This window comes from Pelophylax lessonae, assembly GCF_965119305.1.
Source record: "Pelophylax lessonae genome assembly, chromosome: 3".
Taxonomy (NCBI): Eukaryota; Metazoa; Chordata; class Amphibia; order Anura; family Ranidae; genus Pelophylax; species Pelophylax lessonae.
In genome coordinates, this window is record NC_138770.1 from 139,966,682 (window position 1) to 139,987,136 (window position 20,455).

At 41.8% G+C, this 20,455-nt stretch overlaps 1 protein-coding gene across 1 annotated transcript; it reads right to left on the minus strand.

The window, feature by feature from the left end:
- Window positions 1-186: 186 nt before the first annotated feature.
- On the minus strand, window positions 187-19,990 carry TRIB2 (tribbles pseudokinase 2). The gene is made up of 3 exons (XM_082252584.1): window positions 19,695-19,990; window positions 16,246-16,538; window positions 187-1,628 (listed from the first exon to the last, which is right to left on the minus strand). The coding sequence occupies exons 1-3, from the start codon at window positions 19,962-19,964 to the stop codon at window positions 1,160-1,162; spliced, it is 1,032 nt and encodes a 343-aa protein (XP_082108710.1). The 5' UTR covers window positions 19,965-19,990; the 3' UTR covers window positions 187-1,159.
- Window positions 19,991-20,455: the final 465 nt, after the last annotated feature.

Genomic DNA, 20,455 nt, shown 5'->3' on the forward strand with positions numbered 1-20,455 from the left:
ATACAAAAAGGTGCACTTTAATGCATGTCCACGCAGGGGCTAAAGGGTAGTTATGAGCTTATAAAACTATTTCCCATGAAATGTAGAAAAAAAAAAAAAAAAAAAAAAAAAAAAAAGGGAGGGCATTTTTCTTCAAAGAAGGAATGAAAACAAAGGAAATGGGGGTGAGAAAATGTAAAAAAAAAAAAAAAAAAATACAGCTAAAACAAGGGTACAAAAGGAGGATGCAATGGAGACAAAAGATTTAAACCATAAAAACTAAAGTTTACTGTGAGAACACCCTTTAGAATGGCTATATAGCTTTTACTAATATGATCCTGGCTATAAGTGCAAGATGGCCAATATGGAAACCAGTTGATCAAAACCCTGTTTTAGCTTTCCAAAAGGTAAAAATTCTTCACGTGTTAGCACTGCAAAAATAATGCATGTGGAAGTTTAAAATAACAGCTTCCTATAGCAAACCAGTTATGGAAAAAAAAAAAAAAAAAACAAAAACACAACAGTATCAGCTTGGTAAATGTATGGTTTCCCTACAAGGGAACAAAGTCATTTCCTGACAAGAATATATTAAGTAGTTTGCAATTGGACAAAACAAGTGTTTCAATTTGGGAAAACTGAAAAAAAAAAAAAAAAAAGTAATTCTAAAATTTTAGCACCTACTTTTAATGTCAGTGCACCCAAACTAAGTTTTAACTTTTCTATAGCTCGCTGTACCACTTTGGCACAGGTATAAAAAAAAAAAAAAAGTAATAGCCAATTGTACCTTCCCTGAACAATGGCACAAAAACAACTAACAGTGCGATGCCAGGATGTGCATGGCAAAACATTTAGAAAACTGTATTAACAGGAGTGACAAAGCTGCACTGGAATTGGCTTGTGCAGTCTCCTTGGCTCCATAGAGGGTGAAGCTACAACTGATCCATGCTGATTTCCAAAACGAAAAAGAAGAAAAATAAACCTAGATTAACTGTATAGCAGCCTCAATGCTACATCTGTAGAATAGTTTCTTGCAGAACCGTCTTCTTAAAACCAAGGAGTCCAGAGCAGCATATTTCAAAGTGACCAAAACAATACGGATTTCAAATACTTTAGTCCGGAAGGACTCCTTCATGTGGCCACGTTCAGCTCAAGTACCAAAAGAAAAAGGAAAGTCTTGTGCTCAATTAAAAAAGGGGTCCGTTTCCTCATCCATATTGACATCAGGCACCAGTTGATCTGAAACCTCCTTAGCACCATATCCTGAATTCAATGCATTGAAATCTGTGGAAAACCAGGGATGGTCCAGAATTTCTTGAGATGTAAGCCGTTCTGACGGATCCCGTCGGAGAATGCTACGTATGAGGCATTTTGCCTTGGGTGACAATGTCTCTGGAATGTTAAACTGGCCACGACGGATTTTACTGAACAGAGAGCTAGGTTCAATGTCATGAAATGGGTATCGTCCAACCAACATTGTGTAGAGCATTACGCCTAGACTCCATACATCAGCCGCCTTGCCAGAATAGCTGCCATTGGTGTTCAGGATTTCTGGACTAACGTAGGCTGGGCAGCCATGTTTGTCTGATAGAGAATCGTCCGATCCTGACAGAACATAAGCATCTTCCAGGCTTTCCAACTTGACTTTAGTCCTAGGTTTAAAAAAAAAAAAAAAAAGAAGAAGGGTTAATGGCTCATATAAATACTCGGTTTTAAACAAAGTTCAGAAGGAACATATCCTCCACCAAAAAGGGCATTTAGAAATATTTTTAAATGTAATTGTACCATCAATACCAATATTGACCATCAGCAGGGTAACCTACACAGATGCTCCAGTAGTAATAACTGGCTACCCCCCCCCCCCTCCCTTCCCAAATAACTTTCTTTTTTTTAATAAATCAAAAGTATTTACATGCATGTTCCAATTTTTAAGTGTGCTTATTACCACCAGTACTCTGGATTAAATGTTCCCCGGCAGGATGCCCTGTGCTGGGGAGAAGTTTATAAAATGTTCTCCCTTTGAGAGCCATTAGCGACACTTTACATGGTTGGTGGATATTAGTCCTGGCTGTAGCTCCAGCTCACTTATGACCAGGAGCCAAACTTGAATGTTCTAAATCATGTAATCAAAAAGGTCTGCATGACAGGTTTGCTCCTCTGTACGGCAGACAACCAAAAACCCAGGTAGCTCTGTAATACAATTAGAATTTGTGGTTTCTGACTCTGGGCTTCTCCCTCCTCCATACTGGCCTCATTAGCCAATAAGGCAGAAAAGATAGGTTAACTACTGACTTTTGAAGCGTATTGCACATTACAGGACAACCCAAGTTTTTGGGGTACTCCAGTGCAGTACAGTGGAGCAAACCTGGCATGTAAGCATCTGGGGAGGTACCTGCTTTTAGTGAAAAGGCAGCAGAGGGGGTCATACAACCGTGATCTCCAAATTGTGGACCGGGGGCCAGATGTGGCCCATTGGTGGCTTTTAACCAGCCCTTGGGGAACTGTTTTCATCCAACCGTGGGGCATAATACCCCCATTCACACCAATAATGGGACACTATTCCTCACACTGACACCAAAGATGGGGCATTTCCACTGATGCTGGGACCTTTTCTACTCCAAATGCACACAGTCTAGCCCCCCTAAAGCCTGTAGGACAGTAAACTGGCCCTTTGTTTGGAAAGTTTGGAGACCCCTATCCTAAACAATAAAACAAAATCGCTGAAACAACTTGGCGATTAGGATGTCATAAATAGCCTGGTTATAAAGGAGTAAAGGAGGAAGCTGCAGCAGGAAGTGAAGGGAAATCTCCCCAATGTAACAAAAGACAGCAAAAAAGAAAAAAATAATGACAGGCGTTGAACCTTCCCTGCCCTTTCCAAAGAAAAGGTCTTGCAGGAGCCTTACTTGAATATATCATTTCATCTGTCTACACTTTGGAGCCTAAGTCGATTGCGGGTATATGGATCTATGCCTATATCCCTGTGTTTGTGGAGGCAAGAGTTTAAGCTGAGTTTTCTACCAAGCCTATTGTGGCCTGTCCATTAAGTTGGAGGCCCATTTATTCTGGTAAGCAGCCATCTCTTATTACCTGTCACAGGCGTTTTCCTCCTGCCTCACCACCTATTGGGATTCCGCCTTTGGATTACAGCTTTCCATCAATTATCCATTCTGGGACCCACGTCTCTTATGGACTCTTTGTTTTTTTATCTCTATGTTACTGCACACGTGTTCATGAATAGATGTGAATTTAAAATACCTTCTTATGATTATTATTAGCGCTACACTTCTTTTTGAGATAATATATATATATATATCTCTATAAAAATAAAGGAGTAAAACCTAATGTAAGATCATACTTTAAAAAGGATATCCAAGATCAATACATGGACAGCCTGATTAGATTTTGTTTCTCTTCTGAAATCATGAGCTTGTCAAAAGAGGAAGCAATTGAGCCTGTGAATGCTTTCCCATTAGTGGTGAATGAAACCACAGAAGCCTGAATCAGAGGCAGCCATGGCCCTCAGAAACAGGAAATGCATCTTTGTCACCATGGGAACAGACAGGGAACCCCAAGCAAGACAAAAGCGACTTTGATAGGGGCATTCAATCATGGCATTCAACACTCTTTACCCGTCTGTAGAGCAACAAAAACAAGTAGATCAAATAAATGGTTAGGAAACTATTTTATAGATCAACGCCTTTTTTTTGCCTTCTGTATGTTGCCATTTCCACAGACTACACTTCAAGCTTAATTGTATTTGTGATCCAGGTTCGGTACTAATTAACACAGCTTTAGCGAGCATGAATAGATTGAAAAATGTATCCCACTAGCGCCTAGGCAGTATTTTCACGTAAATAAAGAGCGCTGTGAGAAAAACAGGGAATCGAGGGAGGCATCTTGATGAGAGAAATCTGAGGAGAATTATTTTTAACGGATTTCCCTGCGTGTTTCCAAGGAGACGAAGACGTAGATTCAGTCTCCAAGAATTACTGCTGCACTTCTGTGGTTTCCCCTCAGTGCTAATGGAAAACATTTTGCATTCAGCTTCATCTCAGAAGACCTGGTAATGTCTTAGCCAGATGCAGCTTTTGAACAAGTCAAAGGCAAGTGAGGAATGTTTTATAACAGAAGACAAAATTAGAAAGATAAAAAAATATTATCCATCTATATCTCTTGACACATAGAAAAAACAGTTAATAAAAAGGAATCTGTCATAAAGGTATGTCTGTCTTTTATGTCAGCACAGTGGCTATGTGGGAAGCACTTACTGTGCCAGGGTCACCTGTGCAGGTCCTACAAGGACAATGTATGGAATTTGCAAGTTCAGGAGAACTAGAGGATAGGTTGGATGTATATATTGGGTTGCTGTGTTTGAACCGTAATTTTCATGTTTAATTGATGGAATAACCCCAGTGTTTCTTTATTTTGGGCCAACAATGTGAACCATCATACTGTAGAGACCCTAAGCCTGTGGGCTCAGATATATACTGTAGCTACAACTTATGCAATTTCAGGTATACTTTGTATATGTTCTTTCCAAACTCCATATGAGCTTGCTCCATACACTACAGTTACCTTCTAACAACTTATATTGAAAACAGGACTTGTCAATATAATATCATGTGCCATAACATTTATCATTCATCTTATACAGTAGGACTTCAGTTGCCCGTTATAGCCACTTGATCATCAAAAGTATTGAGATGCCTGCCTTTACACGCACGTAAACGATAATGGCATCCCAGTCTTAGTCCGTAGGGTTCAATATTGCTGCTATAACAACTTCAACTCTTCTGGGAAGGCTGTCCACAATGTTTAGGAGTGTGTCTATTGGAATGTTTGACCATTCTTCCAGCAGAACATTTGTGAGGTCATGCACTGATGTAGAGAAAGCCTGACTCACAGTCTGCACTCCAGTCCATCCCAAAGGTGTTCTGTTGGGTTGAGGTCAGGACTGTGCAGGCCAGTCAAGTTCCTCTACCCCCAAACTCGCTCATGAATGCCTTTAATAGTCTAAAAATTGTCACAGGGACAGGAAAGGAAATGAAATCTACCAAGCCAACATACAAACCGCAATCAAAACCTGAGTGTTCTAAATAGGTAATAATTGAGTTTAGTGTGAAACGTGTCTCCCTGCTTGTCCCCCACTGTACTTGTTCCATCTGTCATTTGGTTTTAAAGTTTATACCGAAAAAAGTGGGATTGTTGGAGTGTAGCCATCCAGATCTTCCTCGTCTTCCATTGTGCAGAATGCAAGCTGGGCTGGCACCTAACTTGGTGTTGTTAAAAGCGGAGTTCCGGGCACAGAAACCATTTTTCAATAAACATACCCCCGGGACAGTCAGGGCTAGCACATTCCACAATGGCTAGCCTCTGATCTGTCCCGGTTCGCACTTACCTGCAAGATGAAATACTCACTTATAAAATTTCTTCCACAGCGTTGCCATCTCTCTTATGGGCAGCTGAAGCCGGCGCGGTCCTCTTCTGCGTCTTCTTCCGCGTCCTCTTCTCCCAGAATGCGCCTGCACCGGCCCCTCTCGTCACTTCCGGTGCGGCGCCGCATTCCTCCACAGCTTCTGGGCATGAAGGGGAATGCGGCATCGCCCACGAGCGGGGCCAGTGCTGTCGCATTGATTCCTGGGAGCGATGACGTTCAGCTCCCAGGAATCATTGCGAGACGCGGCGCTGAGGGAGGAAGTACCCTGAGGTGAGTATTTTCGATCTTCAATTACAAGGTGAGAAAAAAAAAAAAAAAAAAAAAAAGAACCTAACTATCCAATTCCTTTTCAGGTGATGGAGAACTAGCGGACGGGCACAAAAAAAAAAAAAAAAAAAAAAATCGATTTTGTGCCCGGAACTACGCTTTAAAGGGATTAGTAGGAGGCTACGAAGGAGGAAGAAATTTAATTTATTCACAGTGATCTGTGAATTAAATAAACTACAACCACCGTTGTCCACCGGGGCAGATGGCGTGTGCTTCCCCAATTACCTGCGAGGGTGCTGGTGAGCGCTCTCATAGTTTTTTGATCCTCCCGCTTTCCAATAACTAGTATTGTAACCTATACTAAGATTCTGTTGGACCATGAAATTGCACCTGCGATCTATGGGTGCAATGCTCTGTAGGCTCCAGAAAAGACAGACCCATCTCCCTCTATCTATATCCATCTCAGCAGGGGGAGATCGCTGTACTAACGCCAGATTGTTAGTACATCGGCTCGGACCAGAGCAGACAGCCACCCCCCCTCGTTTAACCCGCTGGCCTAAATGGAAAAGAAGAGAAAAAAAACACACACAGCATTTTTACTTGCGCTGATTGGATGATCAGAGCAGAGCGTCCCCTCATTTTGATCTTCCCCTCTCAGATCTACAGCAACTGCACTTCTAAGTGCACAGTGGAGTTTCCTTTGGAAAGTCAACCCCATAGTGTGTACCAGGCATACAACAACCTTCACATCTTTAGGGGCACAGCCAGTGTAGGAGAAGATTTTAGCAGTGATCATGTAAACATCAGAGTGGGGGCTTAAGAGGGTGCCTTGATTTATGGGTGTCCTGAACCGGAAAAGGAAACAGTGCGTAACTCAAGATGCAGCAGGACCTGCTTTAGAAAGGCAGCCTGTGGGTAGGCAATTTTTTTTTTTTAGGCCATCAGTTAACATCCTAAAACCATGTACTATTGCTCCTCTGCATCAGTTCTGCGCTTCTACAACTACTACGGACATTTTATAACAAATCTAACTTTTAAAAACACATACCCGCCAGCCTAAAGCACAACCACCACACAAACCAAGCTAGACATAACAGACAACAGTAGCAATTTACATTTCTGTTCTCAACACAAAACAGTTGAGACTTGTGCACGATCCTAAATGAAAGGCCAGAAGGGGAGTGTGGAGAATGCCTGCTATGTTGAGCAAAGCATACAACGCAGAATGCTGAGCAATGGTCAAATTTAAACATTGCTCATATAGGAATGTGCTGATGTGACAGGTTCAATCATATCCTCCTTTCCCTGCCAATGGCCTTTCCCCAGCACAATGCTTGTTTATTCGTACATGACACATTGCAGTTTGGACTGCTGTCTCAATATGTGTAAATGTAGGGTCAGCAAAATGTACTTCAACCAGCTTATATAACCGGACGGACTCTCACGACTTGCACCAGGAAAGCATAAAGGATGAATTGTTAACATACCTTCCACACGGTGCTTGGAAGAGTTCCTGGTGTTTTTAGGTCATCCTCGTGTTTGCAATGGTTTACTCTAGCAAAATACCCCAAAAATAAGCTAAACTGGGTTTTATGAAAACTGACCCTTGTAATGATTGTATGACTGGTAAGTGCATTCGATTGCAAGTCCCTTTGGACTGATAAATTTGATACTATTTGTACATATCTGTGCTGATCTTCTGCAACCTTTCCTATTTATATGCACATGCTCCCGCGAGTAGACTTTTGGTGAAATTCCTTTTCTAGGAGCGGACCTTAGTTGGGGGACACAGTGGGAAAGAACATACTTGCACTAGGCTTGGGTTCTCCCAAAGAATTCTAAGAAGCATTCCTAGACTATGGCCTTTCAAATTGATACTTATGCACTACATGTCAATCATGGAGACGCAATGGTATACACTACATGCATCAGTTAAAATCCAGCCAACATGATTTTTTTTCTTAGTTTTGGATAGAGTTGGGAGGGACTCGAACTTATATCAATTTATTTATGGTTTTCTGTGACTCCATTGAGGAGATTTCTCCTTGTGATATCAGAACAAGAAATAGAGTACATGGGCTACTGTGAAATAAGGCACATCAAAATGTAAGCAGAAGATCCATTAGAAGTTTTTTGTTCCAGGCACCAAGGTTCACAAGGGCAATATGCGACAGAAAACCCCACCATTCAGGTTCTTTTTTTTTGCGGTCTGGGGAGATTTCCCAAGAACATGTGCTTCTAGAGGAGTTGTCTCCAAACTGATACCCGTGGATCAGATGTGGTCCTTTGCTTGCCTTTATCCGGCCCTTAGGTCACTGTTAATCCCATATATATATATATATATATATATATATATATATATATATATATATATATATATAATGTAACTATTCCTCCCACCGTCAAAGTTGGGGCACCATTCCCCACTAACACCAAACAATGGGCAGCCGTTTCTTCCACTGAAAACAATGGGGCACTATTTCTTCCACTGACACCAATGAATGGGTACTATTCCTTCCACCAATACCGATGATGGGGCATTGTTCCTCCTACAAACCCCATGTGCCTTGTAATTATTTTTATTTTATGCCTACTGACCACCAAGCCTGTAGGAATTGCTTACTCCCAGATGCTGGGACGCCTTCTATTTCCATTGGCCACAGTCCGTTCTCCCTAAAGTCTAAAGGACTGTAAACTGGCCCTTTGCTTAGAAAGTTTGGAGACCCCTGACCTAGATGTTGCTTAACATTGCTGAGGTTAAACAGCACCCTATGGGAACCATAGTGCATGAGAAGCTCACAACCATCCTCATGGACAGCCACACCAAATCTAAGTATGGAACCCCTGGCTATGACAACAATATGGGCCTGGACCGCTCTTGGCATCTTAGAATGGCATGATATATTGTATCGTACAACACGCCCCCCCCCCCCACCCCAAACAACTCCCCTTCCTTTGGACTGCTCAAGTCACCAAGTGGCCCCTCTCAATCTCCCCCTTCCTTTCCTTAACCTTCTGTCCCCTTGCCGGGACTTGTCACCCTGGGCCCCCCTTCCTTGTACCCACTTTCTTTTTAAAAAAAAAAAAAAAAAAAAAGGGTATATATGCTTATTAAACACACTTCCCCATTAATGCATCCTGAAAAACAGATCGCTGCTGGATTTCTAAAATATTTCAGCCCATTCTTAGCTTGTAAGGAATTCTTGTAAACTTTTCCTATGCACACATGGGCCAGTTGGAATATTCCCGTTTGATTATTGTAATTGTATTTTCCTATGATCTCTACAGTGCTCATTCCTCTGTACCCTGTAAAATCCAATAAAAAAAAAAAAAACATTTTTGTAATGCAACACAAGTTTGGGCAATAGGTAACCTTTAAGGCCTCACTTAGGGCTGCTGTTAAAATGTACTCATGCAGTGGGGCCTTATGATCACTTTTTCCTTTTGATTGACTTTGCCTTAAAGGGATAACAATATCCATCCCACATACTCCCGAGACTGATTAGAAGGAAGCACATTAGACCAAAGGAGGTGTCTTAGGAAAGCGCATAATCTTGTCTTCCCATTTAAGCAAATAAATTTCTCAGGGTAATGAAAACTTGCCGGCCACCCACATAAGGCCATGGACAATTCATTTGTAAATCTTCATGTAAAGTTGTCTGCATGCAGGACCGATCCTTTAAGACACCAAGCAAAGAATCCAGAACACAGTACAAGCAAGGAATCATAATGCCCTACTCACTAACCACGTCATCATATTTTATGTAACCCAGATTACATTGTATTCTTTGCCAAAGCTGATTAACAATTTCCTCGAGCCCTGTTTGTAGGCTATTCAATTTGAGTGGGGTCAGAAAGGTTAGCAATACCATACGTAAATCAGCTGACTGCCATAAAATGACACAGGAAAGGCATTGTTAAACAGGAGTAATCCATAGGACTTTCAGATCTGCCAGCACTAGGCTTTACACAGAGCGAGTATAGCAGGAAACATTGCTCGACACATTATCATCCACCAAAACTTAAGTGAACGTAGAAAACAAAGCTAAGAGGTTTGCCACCTTCCCAAGCAAGCCAGACACACATCAATCCATGCTTCTCCAACCACGGGCCTTGTAGCTGCTAGGATTAAAGTTCAAGGCTAAGCCTCAAAATGGGAAACCCATTTCTTAGATGGATAACCAGACAACTAGTTTAGCACTGCAGATATCCTAAACTCAAAAGTGTACGTATTTGCCATAACTCACTGTAGTCCAACTCAGGAAGCCATACACTGTACAAGGTCACAGTCTCTTCTTGAGGAATATCTCAACTGAGAGATGTTGGAGATACAGCAATGAGCACAATCTTAGGCAGGTACCCAACCCAAAAACTGATAGACACCGTTATTGGAGCCTTTAGAAAATCTAAATGATCACGTTAAGGGAAGTATTACAGCGTGCATAAACAGGACAGGAAGTATTATAGTGTGCATAGCATGACAACAACTCTGAATTGCTAAGCCTGTGGTGTCAGCCCTTCCTGCTTAATTTCTGATGCATTACAAAAACACACAGCCCAAAAGATCACTCCCATGTAAAAACAGTTAAAGTAACACTTTTTTTTTTTCTTCATGCCCCGGCTTTTAGCATCCTCACTTTGCACATTGCTACAGGACAGGGATATGCAAACTGTGGCCCTTCGGCTGTTGCAAAACTACAAGTCCCATCATGCTTCTGCCTCTGGGTGTCATGCTTGTGGCTGTCAGTCTTGCTATGCATCATGGCTGTCAGTCTTGCTATGCATCATGGGACTTGTAGTTCTGCAACATCTGGGGGCCACAGTTTTCATATCCCGGCTATAGAATATCCTTGTGAAATCTAGAATCTTCAGCTCTCAGAAGCCCCTACTGGATGGCCAAATGATGTCATCCTTGCCCAAGTGGGGACACTGATAGCCAGGGTGTAAGCACATTTTTTTTTTTAGGGTCTTTACATGGGGAGATGGACTCTCTTGAATATCAGTATTTTGGTCTACTTTAACAGTAAATCATTTTTGAGAGTGTTAGGCTGGGCTCACATATATGGGAACTGGATGCATCTTCCACCGCATCCAAAATTCACATAACATGCAAGTGTGACCAGCTTTCAATGGAGCCGGTCCACACATGCCTGGGAGGACTTCAGTGCAAACTTGAAAAGGGCCCTGGGAGGACAAAATTGCACCTGAACTGGTAATCACAAAAACGCACGGAACACCGAAATGCAGACCGCAACCGGATCTGTGTGAACCAGGCCTTAATGGTTTAAGAGGTTATAAAGGCTGTGTTTTTTTTTTTTTTTAACTTCATGCAATTTATACAGGAAAGTTAACCCATGTGCTGCTCCTCCTTAAAACTCACCTGAGCCCCCTCCTGATCCAGTGATGTGCACAGGAGCCTCAGCTGTCCTGGGTCTCTCTCACTGGCTGTGATCGTAGCAGAAGCCATTGGCTCTCACTGCTGTCAATCACAGCCAGTAAGCCAATGAGGAGAGAGTGGGGGGGGGGGCCTCTGCTCTGTGTGTCCTATGGATGCAGAAAGTAGGGTTTAGGAGCGAGCATGCAATCATCAGCTTGCTATTGGGGGCACTGGTCAAGGTGGAGGAGCCAGGAGAGCTGGCAGGAGGCCCGAGAAGAGGGGATGTGGGCTGCTTTGTCCAAAGCTGTTGCAGAGCGAAAAAGAAAAAAAAAAAGAAAAAAAAGAAAGGAGCAAGAAGAAGCTTTAATATCACTTGAAATCTTGCTTCTTTGCATAGTTTGGTCAGTCATACTTGGATCATGTGCAGGCTCCATTTATGGTTTAGTTGAGCTGAAAATTAATGTTAATTTAGCCTTCTTACTGTTCAGAGTCCAAGTATGAATAAGGTCAGGTAAAAAAAAAAAAAATTACTGTATGGATGAACTGATCTCATCTTTAGTTGCAACTTTGAAAAAAGTAAAGCAGCAGTTCCTTAGGAGGCGCTATAATGGCACTTTTCCACTGCAAGTACCGGCTCGGTTTGGTTTTCCACTGCATGGTACAGTGTTGGAACGGTTCGGTACGGTTTGCTTTTCCACTAATAGTAAGTGGGTGGGATAACAATGATTCTCTGACCAATCAGTGGCTAGTAGTGACAAACAGTCAAGGCTGCATGCAAAGGATTGTGGGATATGGTACCGGTACGGCCCTCTTGGAACCACAACCGAGGTGGTACTGTTTAGGCGAGCCGTACCGCTCGGTTCCATGCAGTGGAAAAGTGCCACCATACCGTTCCAACACTGTACCATGCGGTGGAAAAGCGCAAAAGCGAGCCGAACCGTTCGGTTCCATGCAGTGGAAAAGCGCCATTATGTTCCTTGTCTCTCCTTTCCAGCATTCCATCAACACCTTGATTTAGCACTGGAATCCCAATGTAAACCCAAGCAATTATTTGTATGGGCAAACATATCCCCCTTACCTCTCAGCTGTAAATATAAAAAGGTTCCAGGAGGATTCCCCACTACACCAAGATCTGATAACCTCCATGTAAAGAGCTCTCTACTGAAGCCTAATCTCTAGACTACAAGTAAAAGACAGCATTTCTATACAGAAAAACCAACCTAACCTCATATGAAAGTGCTGGATCTAACACTATGCAGAGCTGCCCCCATTACAAGTATATCAACGAAGTGTCATCACATCTCTGCATTACATACACCTATTCCTTCCCTGCACCACTATTTAAACATGCTTCAAGAACAGAGCCATACAGCCTGGTGTGCCAGCGATATAAAGTGCCCCCTCCTCCTTGACAATATGGCGCATTTGTGGCTTTGAATTTTACAGCACGTGGGTGTCAGCCCTGCCTACTTCATATTTAATGGATTACAAAAGAACACATACATCCTCCTCCCGCCTTATTTACATAACCCATCCTTGTATATATAGTTATCAACTCACAAGATTTCTTGCAAAAAGGTATTTTCTACACTTATAGAGCATAACAAAACACGTTTTAATCATATTGACCAGACCAAAAAGGGAGCAAATAAGAGACGACCATTGTTAAGGTTTACATACTGTATGCTTTAACTTTATTTGTGCATCTCTTCAGAACACATCTACGGCTTTCCCTGGCAAAGACAAGGGACAAGACCCGTAAGCACATATGAAATGTCACCTAGCATTTCATAAACCTGCTGATGCTCCAAATACATTACACTAGTGATGCACCGAAATTTCAGCTGCTGAAAAGGTTTTTCAGCTTGTGCCGAAAAGGGAGGGGGGGGGGGGGGGGGGAGTGCCAAGAATGGCTGCCGAAAATGCCCACGGTTTTGCCGTGCTTATGGGGTGTTTTTCATAGGTCATGTGGCTCAAAAAAAAAAAAAAAAAAAAAAAAAACACACCATCAAACACAGGTGCATTTTTTTTTTGTGTGTTCTTGCTGCATTTTTAATAGGGAGGTGTTTTTGGTGCAATTTGCCAAATATGCATGAAGCAGGATTTTTAACACCGCTTCAAAAAAAAAAAAAAAAAAAAAAAAAGTGCCGATAACGGCTGACAAATTCATATTTTACACACACAATATATTTTTTTATTTATTTTTTTAAAACGTCCATTCGATGCCATCCAAGTGCATCCTGAATTTTTGTTTTCCATACCGAAAGGTCATTACACCCTACCTCCTAGTCATGTGCAAACGAATGAACCACCACTACAGAACATCACCTAAATGCCCACATAGGGACCCAGACCCATTCTCCATTACCTGGGGGGAGGGGGAGGGGGGGGGGTTTGTTGTTAGACACCATAAAAATGAAACATCTTGATGTGGTATGCTCAGTTGCTCACATGAAAGTATCATTCTTGTCACAGAGGATGCGTGTATAATTAGATTACCTTGCAGCCTTATCCTGTATCCTACGTGACCACATTCATTTCAGCTATTCAAGAACCTGCATTTGGCTTTGAGTTTAGCACACTGCATTCCATACATTCTACACATCCGAGATGGCATCTACATCCTCCCTCCAATGCCTGAATTTCTTAACATACACTACTCATGCGGGGAAAAAAAAAAAAAAAAAAAGGGAAGGGAGGGAAGACGAAGACAGTATAGGAACTTACACATTCGTTGAAGTATATAACTTTCCATGGTTAATCGTAACATAACACGCCATGATCCTACAGCCACATTGGCGTACCCATGGTTCTCACATCTACTCCTATTGTACAAGCTTTATATTAGTTCTATTAGTTTCCATTACAGAAAAAAAAAAAAAAAAGGGGGGGGGGGGGGGAAGTAGTGTAGCAGACATCCACCTGGACTTCCCATTCTCCCCCCCCCCCCCCCAACCATGGCCGTCTCTGTTGGATGATCAAATCTCTTGGGGTTTGGATTGTCTCCTACTACAAAGTCAACTCCTGCAGGTTTACACAGCATAACTTTGCTGTAATTCACACCTCATGAATAAGCCTGAATGCCTTGTTACAACTAGATTAGGCTTCAAACATGCTGACTGCAATGGCTGACTGGATGCCATTGTCTACTTCACTTTAAAATTTGCTCTGAAGAATTCCTGCCATCACCCTGTACACATCATGTGCTCCAAGGACAAATTGCAAATCACATCCATTTTCTTAACACCTGCATTGTGAAAGAATCAATATTCTAACTTCTGCCTTTTCCAAAATAGTTTCAATAAAGCTTTTAGAGCAGCCATTCTTAAAAAACAGGGCTCTATGGTTTGGCCTTAAGTCGCAAAGGATTCCTTGAGCAAAGAGCAGATAAATATCCCACCTATGACCAAAGCAAGGGGGCAAGTTTCAACCAACCTCGAATTGCAAATTGAAAATTGTCAACTAACCACCAATGTAAGGAGTCTCCCCTTAAGGCTGACCACTGGTGTCTCACCTACATTCATCGCCAATCAAAATGTAAAATATTCAACCAACCACCAATGTAAGGGGTCTCCTTTAAGGCTGACCACTGGTGTCTCACCTACATTGATCGCCAATCAAAATGTAAAATATTCAACCAACCACCAATGTAAGGAGTCTCCTTTAAGGCTGACCACTGGTGCCTCACCTACATTGATCGCCAATCAAAATGGAAAATATTCAACTAACCACCAATGTAAGGGGTCTCCTTTAAGGCTGACCACTGGTGCCTCACCTACATTGATCGCCAATCAAAATGGAAAATATTCAACCAATGTAAGGGGGGTGTCTTTTTTTGCCAACCTCCGATATCCCACCTACATTACCTGACAAAAAAATGGAAAATTGTCAACTAACCACCAATGTACGGGGTTTCTTTTACACTGACCACTAATGTCCCACCTACATTGACGCCCCAATGAACATTTTCAACAAACCACTAATGTAAGGGGTTATTACTGAAAATAACCTTGTTGTAACCAACAGGATGTTAAAAACGGATCTGACCTGGATGTCAAATATGCTAGATATGCCACAATATTAAACCTTGCTTCAACTTATTGATCATGGTAATGTACCAGTAGCTGTAGGAATAAAATCAATTTGAGCAGGGGGTTCTCCGAGACTCGAAAATCTCAAAAGGTTTCTCCAAGGTAAAACAGGTTGCAAATGAATGTTTTATCCATATATTAAATAAGTTTAAAAGTTGGCCATACATTATACAATTTTCTTGTTCAATTTCCTTTAGATTTTATCTTCAACTATGTAGTGCAAGGGCCTGCCTGACTGCATACAAATTAAAAGGGTTTAGGTTTGACCTCATATTATATGGTTTTGGTAAATCTAAATGAAAATTCTTCCAACGTAATTAAATAATGTATGGCCAGCCTAAATCTGCTGCAAGAACCTGACTGGTCAAGGAATAGCCCCATTAGTGTCTTAGGCTGGCCACACATACAAAATTTTCCTTAATGCCCCATACACACGTGCAGATTATCTGCAGACTTTTGTCTGCAGACTTACCTTTTCTATGTAGTGCAAGGGCCTGCCGGATTGCATACAAATTGAAAGTGTTTAGGTTTGACCTCATATTATATGGTTTTGGTAAGTCTGCAGACAAAAGTCTGCAGATAATCTGCATGTGTGTATGGGGCATTAGATTTACCCAAACCATATGAGGTCAAACCTAAACCCTTTTAATTTGTATGCAGTCAGGCTCATTGGGACCCTCAAACCGAATGTCATCAGAGACTCCTTGCGTCAACATCAGCTTGAAGCATGTATTTCTCCCACTATAGGGAATATATTTCTGTGCTGCGTTTTTTAATCTATTGGTGAATATATGGGGCACTTCCTTCCTTTATCCCTCATCTATACACATTTTTTATATGTATCAATAAACTGATTTATTTTTAGTTGTTTGGATCCTGGTCTTCCTTCTCCCAATTGGCCTTACAAACCCCTACTTTTTCTGTATCCTTGGTCTTGCACTACATAGTTGAAGGTAATTCTAAAAGGGGGGGGGGGGGGGGTAGCAAAAAAAAAAAAAATCAAACTTCAAGTGGAACAAATTTTTTTTTCTAGAATTTTAAAATTTATATCATTTATGAAAAATAAACTGAGTAAATATAAGTATCAACCTTACCTTTCTTCATCATTGAAGACAAATTTCCTAAGTTTCAAGTCTCTCAGTACCACGCCGCCATCGTGACAGTGCGCCACCGCTGACACGATCTGATAGAACAGTCTGGCTGCTTCTTCCTCTTTGAGCTTTTTACAGGTACGAACAAAAGAATGCATGTCTCCATGGCTTCTCTCAAAGAACACGTACGCTTTAGCCTCTCCGAGGAGGATTTCACTTATTTGGTTAATGTTGCTGTGTATAGGTAGACAAAAACAGGGAGCTAGCGACTCCTGATAGCAGCGTATGTCAAAAACCTAAGAGAGAGAGAGAAGGAAAAATTAAAAAGGAAGGAAAAAAAAAAAAAAAAAGGGAGAGGGGACATCAGAACAAAGGATTGAGAGAAGTCAGCACAGGGGGGGGGGGGGGGGGGGGGGGGGGCTCACGTGTGCAAGTATAGACATACCATCAGAGCAAATTTAAAGTGCTGTAACCCTTTGCAAACTATTGCCACTTTTTCAGCAGCATGACCACATTGATATGCATTTTTTTTTTAATGAACTGATCTGTATCACTGTACTTTGGATTCCAGCATTGCAAAAAAAAAAAAAAAAAAAAAAAAGCCGGTACATACATCTGCCTAGTTGTTATGCATTGTACTTGCTGCACAGTGACTGCAGCCGGCTATTATGTGAACTGCGTCCTATTTTCGATATGAACCACATAACCAGCGCATTTTTGTGTGTTCCCAAGCGCCAACGCCATCAAAACAGGTTTGAATGCATGCATGCTGCTTTGAGCATTTAGAACTGGACATAATGTACTATTTAAGTAGTCCACATTGTCACCAACAGGACAAATTTGTTAAATGGCAGCGAATATGTGTGCGGTTAGAGCCCAAATATAAAACACATTACATAGATCAAAATAAAATGAAATTAAAAAATGAATAAATAATAATTCCCCCCACGCTCTAACTCTTATAGCACAAATGAGTCTATTTTTGTAAATTTATATTATTGATATACCTGTATTGGAAAACCAGAAATAAAGATTACAAAAAAAAAAAAAAAAAAAAAGGAATTTTTATATAAAAAAAAAAAAAAAAAAAACACAAAACAAAACAAAAAAAACTTAAATACATCAAATAAAAATGTAAAATTTTATTAAGGAAAAAATAGAAAAATTTGGTTCAGGTTTATGCAACGTATTTTATTCGTGCCCCGCGTCCATTTATTGCAAGGCGCACACACACATAGTGTAACCTCTGCTATTATTGCACAAAGCACATAAGAAACTACAGCTTTGTCACATGCAATTTAATTTGGATATGTCAGCAGAAATCTGCGGTTTGCTTAAGACTGAGCCACATGGCCTCAGAGGACAGCTTATGCAATTGAAGGGTCTGTATTTCAAGCTAAAAAACTTCTCAATTCAGAAAAAACGTGAAAGAATGAAAGACATTCATAAACACCGCAAAACATGACTCACTCCCCTACCAGCATCCCCATTAGTCTTCCCCCCTAAATACACAAAGCTGCATTACCTAAAACATTCCATTTAGAGCGTGCAGAATGGATTGCTGTATTAGTCTCCATGGGGAATTATGGAGCTGTCTACACTTTGCAATTACATCATTCGCGTCCCATTGTTTATGAATGAATGAGGACACCGGTTTAGATCTTGCATTTCCACAAGGTACTCCATTGTGGAGCAGTGCAAATGTAACGCACAATGAATGGGGAACTCAATATGGACAGCGGCAATAGCCGGTAACAAGGCAGTTTGCTCACGGAAGGCTCGGAATATTGCAGACACAGCAATAATGGAGGCCGGGACATGAAAAGCAGAGTGAAGCCATTGATGACGGGCTTTGTACAATAGCTTGTTTTATCTACAAGGACCGTCAGGGTGCCACCAGGTACTGAGCTAAAAGGGGCTTTGTATTCAACGCAACTAGGAGCAAGAACACACATCAAAGAGTTTTTTTTTTTTTTTTTTCGCCTAACTGAAAAAAAATAGAAGTTATGGGAACACCTGCAAAAAAGGGGTTTCCCAAAATCATTCCATGAAATGTGGAGCGAAGCTTTCTGCTCAGGTCATTGACTGCTCTCCTGCCCCTCCCCCGGGTAATGCCTACATCTCTTTAATGGCATTCATAAATACAGATGTCAATGACCTCTTAAAGTGGAACTTCACTCATAAATATGACTCCTCCCCCTGCCTCTTAAGGCTGCGTTCACACGATCGCGTTTTATGAACACACGCAAAGTTGCACAATTTGGCATATGTTCATGGAACGCACAAAAAACGCTTGTCGCACTTGGATGCCATTCATTGGCAGCCTGAACATGATGAACAGAGGTGTTTAAAAACACGCAAAGCTCAACCGTGAAAACGCAAAAAGCATTCGATTCTTAGAGCAGTCCACTGAAATGAATGAACTGCCCTACGCATGTAGTGTAGCAATGCGCATTCAATACTAAGCACCTGACATTGCGCATCACTGCGGATGTGGCCTTATACAACTAAGGGGGGGGGGGGGGGATTTTTTGTTTTTTTTTATATTACTTCTTGGTCAGTTTTTCTGCATTCCCACCCACGCATGGATGATGCGTGCAGTGCAAACTTATGCATGCGCAAATGTACCGTGAGGTCTAAAGGAACCGCTGCATCTGCGCATGTTTGGAATTGCATAGAAACCAGGTCTTTGAGAAGAATATCTGAGCATGAGCAGGTTTGATCACGCAATTCTGCGCATGCGCAGACCTGCCGGCTCCCATGCTTCCGCGCAGGTGCAAAGCACTGGCGCGGGGCTAGAAAAATTATGAACAATTCTGGGCTAGAAGGACAACTCCCTGGACTAGTAAGTATCCAATTTATATTTACATTCTAAGGACCAAAAAAGGTCAGTTGGGGTGAAGTTCCTGTTTAATAGTGGCCACACACATTTCGATTGATTTTCCCATTCTAGCAATACCTGGGGAAGTGGTTTTTGATCATAAGTTATCAAATCACATTTGTTTTCACTACACAATCTCATAGTCTGATCAACTGAAATACTTTGTGGGGGGGGGGGGGGTTACTAAATCTGGAGCACACAGAATCTGGTGCAGCTAGCCAATCAGCTTCTAACTTCAGCTTGTTCAGTTAAGCTTTGACAATAAAACCTTGAAGCTGATTGGTTACTATGCAGATTGTGTGTACCAGTTATAGTAAATCTCCCCCCTTTGTATCTCAGTGCTGCCAATTGATGCAAAAACAGCAGATAATTTAGCACCCTGGCCAATCGATTAGGTTGGATGGAACCTGATGTAAATAGACGAGGAGGGAAGTTCTGTTTGCGGATCCAGTGGGATAATAGAAATGGAAGCCTGTGTGGCCACCATAAGCCCTGCAGGCTATCTCAGGACAAAAGAAATGATTGATGGGGGGGTTAGAACGCCGGGCGCTCTCTCCCTCCATATACATACCTTGCAGAGCAGTTCCTCTCCACTGTGCAGATGCACGGATCGGAAAACGTGGTCTCCCTCCAGAGGCTCCAATAATAAGTATTTCCCAATGCAGGAAACGCAATGCGACGGGTTGGGAGTCTCTGGGGGGCTCGGGGAACCGAGGTTGGGGCTGAAGCTCTGGCTGGGCTCCGTACACCTCACGGACGATAATTCTTCAAAATCCTGGGTTTTATTCCGCGATCTCCCATATCTTGTGATCGTAATGGGGTTCGATCTTTGTATGTTCATGAGAGCAGCCAAATCCCAGGGAAATGGGGGTGGGGGGGGGACTTGTGCTTGTCGGATAAGAAGGGGAGGGGGGGGGTCTTCCTTCCAATGGATATGTGCAGATTTGGGGGGGCTGTGCAATCGGTAGGCGATCAGGAGTGGAAGAATCAGCGATCTGGTATGGGGGAAATAAGGCAGCGATTGGAACTAGTTGTGGAACAAGGTTGAGTCTTAAAGGAATTGTCCAATGTGCAAAATTTTATCCGGAAAAAAAATATATTTTTTTTTTTTTTTTTTTTTTTTTTAAATTCAAATATCTCCTTTATGGGGGGAAAAAATAGAATTTACTAAAAATAGATGATTCTTGAATTTTCGATGTGGTGTAGGGAAGGATGGTAAAGTTATCCTGGAGGATAGATCCAGAGTTCAGGCCAGGACAGCGATCTCTAAAGATGATACAATGTTTCCTCTTCTCATCACAGCAGCAAATAAAGGAAAGCTCCAAACAAAAG

What these genes read in the sequence shown, in the direction of transcription:
- TRIB2 (XM_082252584.1), bottom strand. Translation starts at nt 19,964, where the DNA reads ATGAACATACAAAGATCGAACCCCATTACGATCACAAGATATGGGAGA. An exon ending in GAGAGGAACTGCTCTGCAAG is followed by an intron (nt 16,539 to 19,694) that starts GTATGTATATGG and finishes TCTCTCTCTTAG; the next exon opens with GTTTTTGACATACGCTGCTA. An exon ending in GTCTTCAATGATGAAGAAAG is followed by an intron (nt 1,629 to 16,245) that starts GTAAGGTTGATA and finishes TTTTAAACCTAG; the next exon opens with GACTAAAGTCAAGTTGGAAA.